This window comes from Amborella trichopoda, chromosome 1 (assembly GCF_054954075.1).
Source record: "Amborella trichopoda isolate Santa Cruz 75 chromosome 1, AtrichopodaSantaCruz75HAP2 v2.0, whole genome shotgun sequence".
Taxonomy (NCBI): Eukaryota; Viridiplantae; Streptophyta; class Magnoliopsida; order Amborellales; family Amborellaceae; genus Amborella; species Amborella trichopoda.
This window is the reverse complement of record NC_142336.1, coordinates 4,758,525-4,770,970: the sequence shown is the minus strand read 5'-3', so window position 1 is coordinate 4,770,970 and position 12,446 is coordinate 4,758,525. Positions and strand designations below refer to the sequence as shown.

General features: G+C 34.4%; 1 protein-coding gene across 1 annotated transcript; it reads left to right on the top strand.

Annotated features, from left to right (window-relative positions):
* The first annotated feature begins 1,829 nt into the window (after window positions 1–1,829).
* Window positions 1,830–9,098, top strand: LOC18427166 (F-box protein At2g32560). The gene is made up of 5 exons (XM_006836220.4): window positions 1,830–4,058; window positions 4,701–4,780; window positions 6,382–6,560; window positions 6,895–6,969; window positions 7,482–9,098. Exons 1-5 carry the CDS (start codon window positions 3,408–3,410, stop codon window positions 7,667–7,669), a joined length of 1,173 nt encoding a protein of 390 aa, XP_006836283.2. The 5' UTR covers window positions 1,830–3,407; the 3' UTR covers window positions 7,670–9,098.
* The last annotated feature ends 3,348 nt before the right edge of the window (window positions 9,099–12,446 follow it).

Below are 12,446 nucleotides of genomic sequence, written 5' to 3'. Positions count from 1 at the left end.
TGTTACACTTGGATTACGTATCACTCGTTTTGTTTCCTCTCGTAATCAAGTAGCCGATATCTTCACCAAGCCTTTAAGACAAGATGTTTTCCAATATATGTGCTTCAAACTCAAGGTTCAAATGCCTCCTCAACCGAGTTTGAGGGGTAGTAATAGAAACAATATCCAATTCCAATTTTTGGAAAGATCACAATAGAAATATTGTCCTTTCCTTTTAAGATGAAAATGTAACAAGATAAAAAAGTGTATATTGCATGTAACAAGATGGGAAAGTGCGTATTACACAATTGTATTACCATTATATATACAATAAAAGAACCACCACAAAATCATGTGGGGCACAATTATTTTTCTTAAAAGAGTTCCTCTCTCTCTAAAATTCCATACCAAGGCCAGAATGGTCAATTTCAAAAGAGTAACTTACATGCATGTCATTGTAAATTATTGTAATTAAAAAAAATTCATTAAATACATTCATACCCATTTTTTACTTTTTATTTTATTTTTTTCTCAAACTACCCTTATTTTGATTCTAGAAATCTGAAGTTCTTTGTAGAAGTTCTCTATGGCCCCTAGCAAGTGCCGAAGGCAAGTTGTATACATATAGAACTTCGAATTTTCATAATCCGAAGTTTAGATAACTTTGGATTTTGAGAATCCGAAGTTCTCTATGGTCTCCAGCAAGTAGAATGTACAGGAAACTTTGGATTTTTATGGTATTTAGAGAAGTTCGGATTTTGAAGATTCAAAGTATTTTAATCTTTATAATTATCTAAAAAGAGGTCCAAGTGTTTTATTGCAGAGAAAAGTATCATGTCTACATGATGTAGAGAAAAGTATCCCAGTCTAGATCTAACGGTCAATAATTGCTTTTTTTTTTTTTTATTTAAATAAATTTATATAATTTTTGGGTGTAGGTCTATTTTATATATATATAATTAAATAAAAATGATTTAAAAAAACAAAAATATCTTAAATTTATTTTGATCAATAGTTTTTATTCAAAATATATCTTTATTATTTTATTTGATTCTAATTATTAAAATGAGGCTAAAACCCAAATTTCATATCAATATCATATTTAAATAAAAATACAAAATAAAAAACAAAATTTATTTGTAGCCCTTGGATTAGGATAGTTCAATCTGAACCATTAAATGGTGCTTGTGCACTTTTTGAGCATCCATGCAATAGACACAATACCGACCTTTATTACAAACTATTAAACTTCTTTGAGATCCAAAGTAGAGGCAATGACATATTTTTAAAATAAAATAAAATAAATGCAACATATAATAACATAATTTTTTTAGTAATTTCTTAAATAACATAACTTTGGGTGGATGAGAGTTTAAATTACTCATTTAAAACACACACACGGGGGAGTTATTGGCATTATTCATCATTATTAAAGCCTTTTTTCAATTAATCAGAGGTTTTTAATAGTATTCACTTGTGTATAAAAAACAGGGTATTTGATCAACTTTCTCTCTCCTCCGACATGTTAAGGATGCGAGAAAGTTAGTGAGAAGAAGTGAGAAGCTTCCCTTGTAGGGCCTCTGACCCACACCAATAAGTGAACCCCAAACCAACGGCTAAGTATTCGCCTCCTGTCCATTGAAGGGTTCCATATTGACAGTCCAATTCAATGGCTTGATTTTCCTGGTTTTTTTCTGTTTCTTTGAATGATAGTAGGAAGGTGTCCGCTAATGGTTGGTTGCGAATTTGAAGCAGGTGGGTGGTCCTGACCCAACCAAAACCCTAGAATTTAGGCCACCCATAACCATGAGAATTTAAAATCACTTGTTTCCTCATCTCTTTCTCTCTCTACAGTGAGTTATAGAGGAAAAGCGAGAGCAGAAGAGAGAGAGAGAGATTTGGTGGATTGCGGTGAAGGGTTGATGGACTGAGTGGACCCACTTCATGTCCATCTCCTCCTCCATCTCCAGTCATTATATCTCTCTCTGCAGAATTTGGTGGCAGTCTCTCTCTTAGTTTAATTGGAACTTGCACTCAATCTGTGCTCTCTCTAGGCTATCTCTCCTGGGTTTTTTTTCTTGGTTCCTTCTCCAAATTTTTGGTGGGTTTCTCTTTGTTTGGGGGGATGGGTGGAATAGTGTTTAGAAAAATTCATTTGTGGGTTCTGGTCTGGAATTTTTTGTTGGGTTCTCTCTCTCCGTTGATTTAAAATCTCTTTGGTGGGTCTTTCTTTATGGGACCGAATTCCCTGAAGATTTGCTGGTATAAGATTGTGGGGCATGGAGAATAAAGAAATGGGGTTCTGGTTCATGTGTCAGTAACCGAACCCATATATTGAAACCCCCATATTTGAAACTTTTTCCAGACTGTAACCCATCATCCATTCTCTCTCTGTATCCTCTAAGATTCTCCCTCTTTCTGTCTCTCTCTGTATGTCTCCTCCCCTCTTTGTGGAGGGGCCTCACTAAGACACATTTTGGGGTTTAGGGTTTTGGATCCCTTTGTGGGTTTGGCAGCCACGATTCTTGAGGCTAAGATTTGACAGTTGTTGCACCTCTTTGTTCTATATATGGCCGGCATTGGAAAGAGAAGTCAGTGACTGAAACTGATTGAATGTTCAATTCACTGGCATTCATTGCATTTGGCCCGAATTTAGACCCCTATTTATTGGACTTTTAATCTCCACCAGAGATCTCATTGGTGAAAATCAGATAGTACCACTTTTTGCGTCTCTCTCAAGAAACAGAGTGTAGTAATTGAGATATCACTTTAGATGACTGTTTCTCACTCTAGAGCCTGAGCAGAGAGTTTCAAAGGTGTGCAAAGATAAGGTTTTTCCCAATAGACTTTAGCAAATTTTTGTGGTGTTTGGTTTTCTCTTTCTCTAGTGGCTGCGTGAAGCATTGGGTCTCTGTAAATTAGTCTCAAAGATTTTTTTTTCTCTCTCTAGACGCTGGACTACATACTGGGTGCCTGTAAATCATTGTCCAGATATTTGTTTATTTGATCTGGAGAGAGAGTGGGGAAGCATAAGTTTGATTCACTGGAGGAACTACCACATTTTTCTAATCTTTCAAGAGATAGAAAATTGGAACTTTTTTACTACTAGAGAGAGAAGGAAGAAAAAGGAATTGGGTGTCTAAGATTGCCTTCTCTTTTGAGGCCCACTACTGGTTCTTAGTGGGCTATGACGAATTAGCATAGGTGCTTTCACAGAGGGGCCTCCTCTGCAAATATCCACAAGGTATCTTCTCTCTGTAGATCTGCTACTTTTTCCGAATCCCCATTTTTTGTTTATCATAATCTCTATTGCGCACCCCAAATAACCATCTTAATCTGAGCTCTGCAATCTTTAATTGGGCACAAAAAAGCTCTCCCCTTTATGTCAACATATATATTGGAAGCACCTTGAGGAATCTCCTTATCTGATGCTTTTGTTCTTGCTATCTTGCCTCTCTTTCCTCCTGCTATCAAAATCTCTGTCTCTGAAATCTCTGAAACAATGGCTCTCCATTTCTAATTCAAGGATTGGGTTCTTTCAAAAATCTTTCAATTTAATTATAAATTGGCCAAAAAGCCAAATTGGGTTCAGAGCGATTCAATCTACAATGTCTCTTAGGAGAAAGAGCACTCCCAAAGTGCAGCATGTGGATGAAACGGATGAGTTATCAGTCTTAGATCTCCCTGAATTAGTCCTTGAAGGTATATTGGGTAGGCTTCCACCCGAAGGACTCTGTAACATGGCCGCCATCTGTAGTTCTATGAGGGAGAGGTGTAGGAGTAACCATCTTTGGGAGAGACATATGAAGGAAAAATGGGCTAGAGTAATTGGGCCTGCTGCTTTGAAGGAATGGCAATCGTTTGTTTCACTTAGAAAGGATCTGGGTGTTTCAGATCAGGGGAAATCGAAGGGGTGGATTGGTTCTCTCGCTTGTATTTGGCCTGTTTCATGGCTTAAATCAAAGCTTGTGAGCGGAGGGAAGCCGAAGAGTACTCTTCCTTCTGATTCAATCATGGCATGGTATCTATCTCTAGAGAACGGCAGGTTCTGGTTCCCTGCTCAGGTGTATAACCGTGAGGTAATTCTTTCAAACCATCCAATTTTTATAATATTTAATTTTTATTCTATTTGTAGCTTGGCTCAAATCTGCAATCTTTTGCGTGGATATTGGAGTTCCTAGCATTTTAATGTTACCTTTGAAATTCCTCTATTTGTCGGATCAGTTATTTCTTTGAGATTTGACTCCACTTCTACATGCCCATCCTCCAAAACAATTAGGGTCTTTTAACTTTTGGATCAGCACTTTTACCTGTAAGATCATTTCTTGTCATTTTCCTTTCTGATGGCTTCATCTGGCTCAAGTTACACCGAAACTTTGTTCATATGGTTGGGGGCCTTGCTTTGGATTTCCCCTGTTCAGTTTTCTATGGGTCTGTTTAATTTGATTAGCCTTATTCTTCAGTTTTCTAAAAGAAAATGGCTTCATAATTCTGTTTTCTGTTGATATATATTTTTTTCTCTGGATCATTTTTTTCGGTAAGGCAGTTCAAGACTTGTTTGTCCTAATAATGCTTATTATGACATTTCATATGCTCCGTGTATATGGGTAAGATTGCTATTCTCTTTCTTGGATGTTTTGATTCTTACCTGGATTTAGATTTCTGTTAGAGAAACTTTAATTTAATATCTTCTCATAAAGTTTTCTCTATTTCTGATGCAGCATGGGCATGTGGGGTTTATGCTTTCCTGTTATGATGCTGAGCTGAGTTATGATTCTCACACTGACACCTTCCACGCAAGGTATGAAATCTATCACCACCATAATGGTGGTGAAATCCATTCGGCTGTGAAATCTATACGCTTAACGGAATCTATTAAGCGTTTAATGGGCAATCTAACTACATCATCTCTTACCCAAAAAAATTCTCTATCTACCGTTATTCTTTTTTTCTGGTGCACATCTATTCTCCCGCCATTTCTATAGCCAAAATCCTCTATCTACTTTTCTTCTCCCACCATTCTCCCTCTCTCCTGCTTACATCCATTTCTACTTTTTCTCTAAAGCACATCTATTCTCCAGCCATTCTCCATTTCTACTTTCGTTCTAGAGCACATATATTCTCCCGCCATTTTCCCTCTCTTGCCACATCTATTTCTACTTTTTTTCTAAACTCAATTAAGTGTTTAAGTTACCCTTGGGTTATAGCCCTCAAGCCACCAGCTCTCATATAAAAACAAAAATAATAAAAATAATAATTGGTAATCAATGAGAAATTACACAACACAATCATAATAAAAAATTTCACACAACATAATCCTCATAAGAGATTAGTAAAAGCTAAGTCTTTTCCAATGCCTCAAAATTTTCTACTGCAATTACCAAACCTTCTAGTTCATTAATCATACTTCTTCCTATTTTTTAACTTGTACTATAAAGATTTTGAATTTGGTATCATACATTTATTGGTTATTTGAAATTATATAGAGACATTTAAAAGACTTCTATAAAAAATAAATAAAAATAAGGCTTATCACAATAAAATCATGTTATTCCAATGACTTATCATGTTGAAACCAAAGCCTAATTATGTTAGAAGACACATGATTCCATGTAAGTGTTAAAGGCATGCAAAATAAGTAAGAAATGGTATCATGAGGAATTTAGAATGGTACAAGTTATTATTAGAAAATCTTTTTCGAGCAAAATAAGTAGGAAATGGTGTCATGATGACTTTAGAATACAACAAGTTATTATTAGAAATCTTTTTGGAATGGTGATGATGTTATCATTGGAAAATATTTTTGGAATGGTGTGATGATGATTTTAATTCCGCATTTTAGTGGAATTTTGTCACAAAAAAAAAAATAGGCAAGTGCTGGTAAAATGTAAGTGATGCATTTTCCATATTTCTTCCGAACATAGCGAAACAGTAGTAATGTATTTCTCAGGTTGCATCTAAATACTGCCTAAACAGTAACAATCAATTTGCAGGTAATGTATTACGCCCGTAATATATTTCACAGACAATATATTTCCAGATATCCAAATGACCCATTATAGGAAATGTTCAGGTCATGAATGCTGGAATCCATACATAATATTTGAATGGACTTGCACCCACAAATAGCATGCATATAAATAGTGGTGCTCAATAAATAGTGTGTGCGTTATTTAGTAAAATAATTACTAATTTGAACAACCTAATTTGACTGAAGAAAAAAAAAGAAAAAAGATTGCGAGTCCAGCACGATTATTTGCATGCGGGCTGTGTCTTTTCTCCTATTTCATTGGGACTATTGTGAAGTTATTATCGGTCTATGTGATCCTTGTATTGTTTTGCATGCTTTGGGGATCTATTAGAAGGGGTCATTTTTGTGGATTAAGATTTTTTAATTTACAGGTACCCACCTCATGGGCGACGCACAATTGTGATTGAGGAAGGTGTGCAGTGGGACAGGCTGAGAGCACCACCTGTTGATACTCCACCTCATGATCTCCATGTCTCGGATTGCTTAAATGATTTACGTCCTGGTAATCATATTGAGATTCAGTGGAGGAGGAACAAAGAGTTTCCATATGGTGCGATAAGTTTATCTTGATTCTTAACTTTTGATATCTCTGATTGTTAATCATGTTCCTTGGTCAAAACACAGAAGAACAATTGAAAATAGATGAAGAATAGGAATTGAAAAAAGAAATCAAAGAAAAATTTAAATTGAAGAAAAAGTTACAATCTCATTTATGAAATGGAAACAAGTTGATTGAAGGCTTCATAATATGGACGAACGGTGCAATTTCTCATCTTGATGATTCTTGTAATATGCATAATTACTTTTAGTTAACCTTTTTACAGGAATTGGGTAACATGTTAGCCATATGATCTGATAATTTTTGTTTGATTTCTGTATGGCAGGTTGGTGGTATGGAGTTGTGGGGCATTTAGACTCATGTGACAGGAACAAGTACAATTGTCGTTGCCTCACTAATGGTAAGAAAATTCTTAATCACACATTTAATATGGATGATCATAGGTTCAAGAAACTAAATAATTTACTGCATGATTATTATGTAAAAATATATTTTTCACATTACCTATGACTATGGATACCTGAAAAAGGAAACAGGTATATTCTAACATCCTTTCCGATCAATCCTTCACATCATATAAGATAAGAAGTGTGTAGCAATACTGATTATCTGATTGAATATCAAGGATTCTTTAACCCATGCTCACTGAAGACTGCAGCTGGCTTGTATCTTGAACATGTCACATCATTATCTATTCCTCTTTTCTCTCTGCCGTTACTGATATTTTGAATTTTAAATTCTTAAATTGTATGCCTACCTTCTTTTGTTAATTTCCTATATATGCACTTGCACTTAGAATTTGAGCTAGCCGTCTGCCATTAGTGGCTCAAAATATGGCATCATTTTCTATTTGATGACTTTTGTTGCTTCATTAATATAGATACAAGATTCTGATAAAGATGCTATTGGCAGATACTGTGATACTGGAATTTAACCAGTACACACCTGGTTCAAGGTGGAGGCGGACCGTCATAAATAGGAAGGATCATCGGGAAGAAGGGAATGAAACCGATGGTTTTTATGGTGGAATTAGAAAACTTCATAGCAAGGAGGAAATCTCCATGTGGATGAGGCTTTGGCCAAGTGAAATCTTAGATTAGTTGGATCTCAGTTATCCCATACTCTGTATGATCAGACATTGGAGCTCATTGTTAGCTTCTTTACTCATGAGCTTTACCTATTTGAAATGGCTTCAATTGCGAAATGGAAATCTTGGGTAAGTTTGATCTCAACGTTCTCATACTTTGTATAGTTAGACTATGGAGCTCACTGTTACCTTATAACTCATGAGCTGCCTATTTGAAGGAGCATCAATGGCATGAATCATGGAATTTTAATAGAAAGAGGCCCCTATCGGAAGTATGAAGTACATGTTTTTTGGATTTAGAATTATTTTTTTCATTTTATCCGAGGGTTGAAGAATTGGGAGTTCGAACCTTGCATATTGACCAAGCAAAGGTGCTGAACCCTGGTGTTTAGGCCCAATTAAATGTCACATTACATAGATGGAATAATATGATCATAACATGTGTTCAAAAAAAATTTCTTATTTCTTTTATGATGAATGTTTTATTACCCTCACGAGCGACTTTCATAAGAAGGGCTTATGGATCCATGAATAACAAGAAAAAAAGAAAACAAGAATAAACAAAGAAGTTGGACTTACGTGGGGACTTGACTTAACCAAAGAGTTCTCATTCGTCTTTGATAATGGGTGTATTTGTTATTTTATTTTGCTCTCGTCTTACTTGATAGTGGTGACATTTTGACATTTTCCTTTTCTACTAGCCTGCGTTAGATTTGTTGTTCATTGGTTGATGTGTGTTTTAACGTTATAATACAGATCTGTGGCGCCTTCTCTATCTTTTCATATCATTTTACTCTCTTTTTCTATTAGGTGTGCTCTCTATAATGCTTTAAAGATAATGGCATTCTCATTTTTTTATTTGTGTGCCAAACTGGTTGTTGGTATCAGTTCTCTTAATCCATATCTCTATTTAATATTAGACCATGTCTTCTCACTCATTTCACTGCAATCTCATCGTATCCATGATCAAGAGTTCTAACTTTTAATGATATTTGTTTTATATAGACCTTTGTTTTCTTCTCTTCTTTTGTTTCATTGAATTCTCCTCTTGTTTCTCGATGGGCATGTTATATCCATTGCCATGATTACGATGTCATTGTCCTATTTGTATTTCTGTCCTGTGGTTTAGCTGTTCATGGGTTGATCTATGTCTATTTTTTTAATACACAAATTGTGTCTTTTCTCTCATTTTATAAACTTTTAATGATATTTGTTTTATATAGACCTTTGTTGTCTTTTGTTTCATCGAATTGTCCTCTTGTTTCTCAATGGGCATGTTATCTTCATCGCCAAGCTAACAATGCCATTGTCCTATTTGTATTTCTGTCCTTTGGTTTAGCTGTTCTTGGGTTGGTCTATGCTTGATCCTTTCAATCTGTATGTCTATTTCTTTAATACATGAATTGTGTCGTTTCACTCATTTTATAGCAGTCTCCTTATTTTATAATGATTCTCTTGTTATCTTCGTTGCCATTCATATTGTCCTTTTCTGCTCATGTGCTTTGGTTCAGGGGTTCACTGAATTATACATCACTATTCTTTTAATCCGAATGTGTGTGGGTGGGCATGAGCGCGCGTGTTTGAAAGAAAACAAACCAAGTTTCAGCAGTGGAAGGACTGCAATTTGTGAAATTTTGTGATTGAGAAAATCTATGAGGAACCTTGGACATTGACAATTTTTTATTTTAAGGAAAGAAAATGCTTAGAATTTCTTTTGGAATTTCCTTTTACATTTCTTATATCTCGTGCTCCTATTGCCCATTTTTGGTAGCCTAATATGTTTACTTAGTTAAATATGATTGGAATTAACCTCATGCCCAAAGAAAGTTTCAAAATTGTTGCATATTTTGAAATAGCCCAAAACTTTCAATTAAAGCTCTTGGAAAAAAGAAAATTTTTGAAAAATGCTATTGAACCGACTATAAATTAAGGAACCGTTGCTGGTAAGGCTGATGAAATTAGAGCAAGTGGCAAATATTAATAAGTTTTTTATAAGAACATAGATATGCTATCACAAAGAGGAGCTGGGCACTTGTATTCAACCTACAAATACATAGAAAAAGGCAGGTCATCTCATGGTAGATGAGGTGTACCGTCCTGGATGAGCTACAAATGGAAAATTGTTTCATGTGGCATTGGACCGCATTTCTACAACATGCAGGCCCAAGGTATAAAGCATCCACCTCAAACAGGTGGTCCATCTAAAAACAATTGAAATTAACATGCCAAATGTTTTCTTTCTAAAATCATTATTTTATTTTTTTTAATTTACTTATTTATTTATTTTCATAATCTCCATGTTAGAGATTACATTTTAAAAATTGGGTTAAAAAATCCATCTCAAAAATAAATTTTTAAGAGTCGACTCATTTCTACATGGACTCATAGAAACCGTGTCCTTTTAAAAAATGTAGCTGAATAATATATGACGAGTCTTCTAAATAAAGGGTGTGTTGGACAGTGTGGAAAGTGCAATCCACCACCATTACGGTTTTTTGTGATACAGTGCATTTAACTTGGTCTGAAATGCATTTGTGGTATCCGACTTTTTGTGCAAATCATGATCTAGGCCCGTACTAAATTTCAAATTTCACGAGGGTGCGTTCCCTTTTCTAAAGGACAGTTGTAGTTGGTAAAAGAGAGGAGGTATTCAATGGTTGGATATGATTTAAAAAAACAGATTGGTGACTCGAATCGCCAATTTGGAAACTGGTTTGGTTTGGTGGATCAGTGGCTCGGATCAGTACTTTGGCAAAGTGAATTGGCTACTAAAAATTTTAAAATTATTAAAAGTAATAAAAATAAATGTGGTGGCAAATGTGACCGGTTCTCTAACTGAACCGGGTGCTTCACATAGAGAACCAGCCGATTCCCCGATATTTTACGAGATCCAAATCAGCCTGACAGATTTTTTATCTAGATCAGCCAATTTCAATTCGGATCGCTATCTTTTTAATTTGTGTTGGCTGCACTGTTTTACCAACTACTGAGCCGGGCCATAGTTGTTTTACAAACTACTGAGTCGGGCCATAGTTGGGCAAATCAGCTTGCCAATTATAAAGCTAACTTGGTTATTCTGGTATATTCAAATCTAAACTATCATCTCATCATTTGAGCCTTATCTTAATTATTTGGGATTTGCTACAAAAATCATGTTATGTCATTTTGCTCTATCAAAGATCATACCTTCATTTAAACCATAAGTCATCATAGCTCTTTTCACTACTTCCATCTATATCCTTTTGGGCCTTTCTTTTACCCTTTTAAAGCCTTCTACATGAACCACATCACCTTTCTTATCATCTCGAGACGGTAAAAAAAGAAAAAAAAATAAAAAATAAAAAAATAATAATAATTAGGGCTCATAAATGGCCGGAGTCTCTATAATGAATTACAGTTAACTGCTCCATTCTAGACAATATAAGATAGTTCTCCAATGTTTTTTACATACAATGAACTGGGCAATTTACTACAATATGCAACTCTATTATGATGCTCTGATACTCTTTAGAGTCTTTATATTTTTATTGAAGAAAGAGTTTGCCTATAAATTAGGGGTGTGGTTTGCATAAGGTTGCAACCTTAAACAATCAACTTAAGGTGCGCCTCCAAATGTTATCATAAATGTAATTTTGGTATCTAAAATTCTTAGAATAGATTGAGAATCTATTTTGATATCTAATTATAAAATTTAAATATCAAAAATAGTTCAAATTAAGTAGATCTATAAACACATGAAAATCTTGAAAATAGATTGTTTAGATAATGTGTTACAAGATACACTATTTTTAAGACTCAAAATCATTTTTTTTGTTTATATTCATACATCTCGATGTTGAGATGATCAATTAGAGGGTTTCCCACATTAAAATCGCATTTTATGATGATTTTTTTATGTGCACCTCAATTCTACATTTTTAAAAGGACCATGAAAATAGTCGTTTTTTTTTTGCATAAAGCGACAGTTATCAAACAATTTCATGGTTGTGATATTGGGTCACAGACTCACAGTCTAAATTAATAAAATAATGAAAAATAACACAAATAGCACGCCATTTTCAAATGATCGGAAATCACAACTACTATTAGGTTTAAAGAAACTCTTTTTTAGAAAATCAAACAGTATATTTTGAAATATAATTCTTTTCATCTTTCACTATTTTATCAATTTAGTTTTTTAACTCGATCTTATCCTCTTTTCTTTTTTTTCGTAAAATGTAAACATTCACGATGCTTGGGAATGAACCGGGCCCAATCTGATCCTGTTATACTCATTTTTTGAAACCATTTGAATTAGTGTTATCAAGATCGGACCGGTTACTGAACTAGTGTGGGAATCGGTTAAGTTAAAATTATCAACCACTAATCGAATTGAACGGATCGGTTTTTAGAAAAATAAAATAAAAATAACAGTTTAAAAATTTCACTAAATTTTGTTTAGCCGATTGAACTGGTCAAAACTAACCATTTTGATTGACCACAACTAGTCAAATATTAGTTTTAACTCATTTTCAACTAAACCTAATTTTTTGTTTTAGGCTAGACAATACATTGATTGGGGACCGATCGATCGAACCAATAGTTACATTCAAGCCTTGAAAGCTATTCACTTACTCCCTTGGGTGAAAGAACTACGCGTGATATCATTCAGATTTGAAATCTTAGGGTGATATGATCTACCAAATAATCACCATATGATTATTTTTCCGAAAAAAAAAATCGATTTTGAGCCCTTCAACGCTTAGATATTACCTTCTAAAATAAAAAAAAATTCTATTAATTCTTGAGAC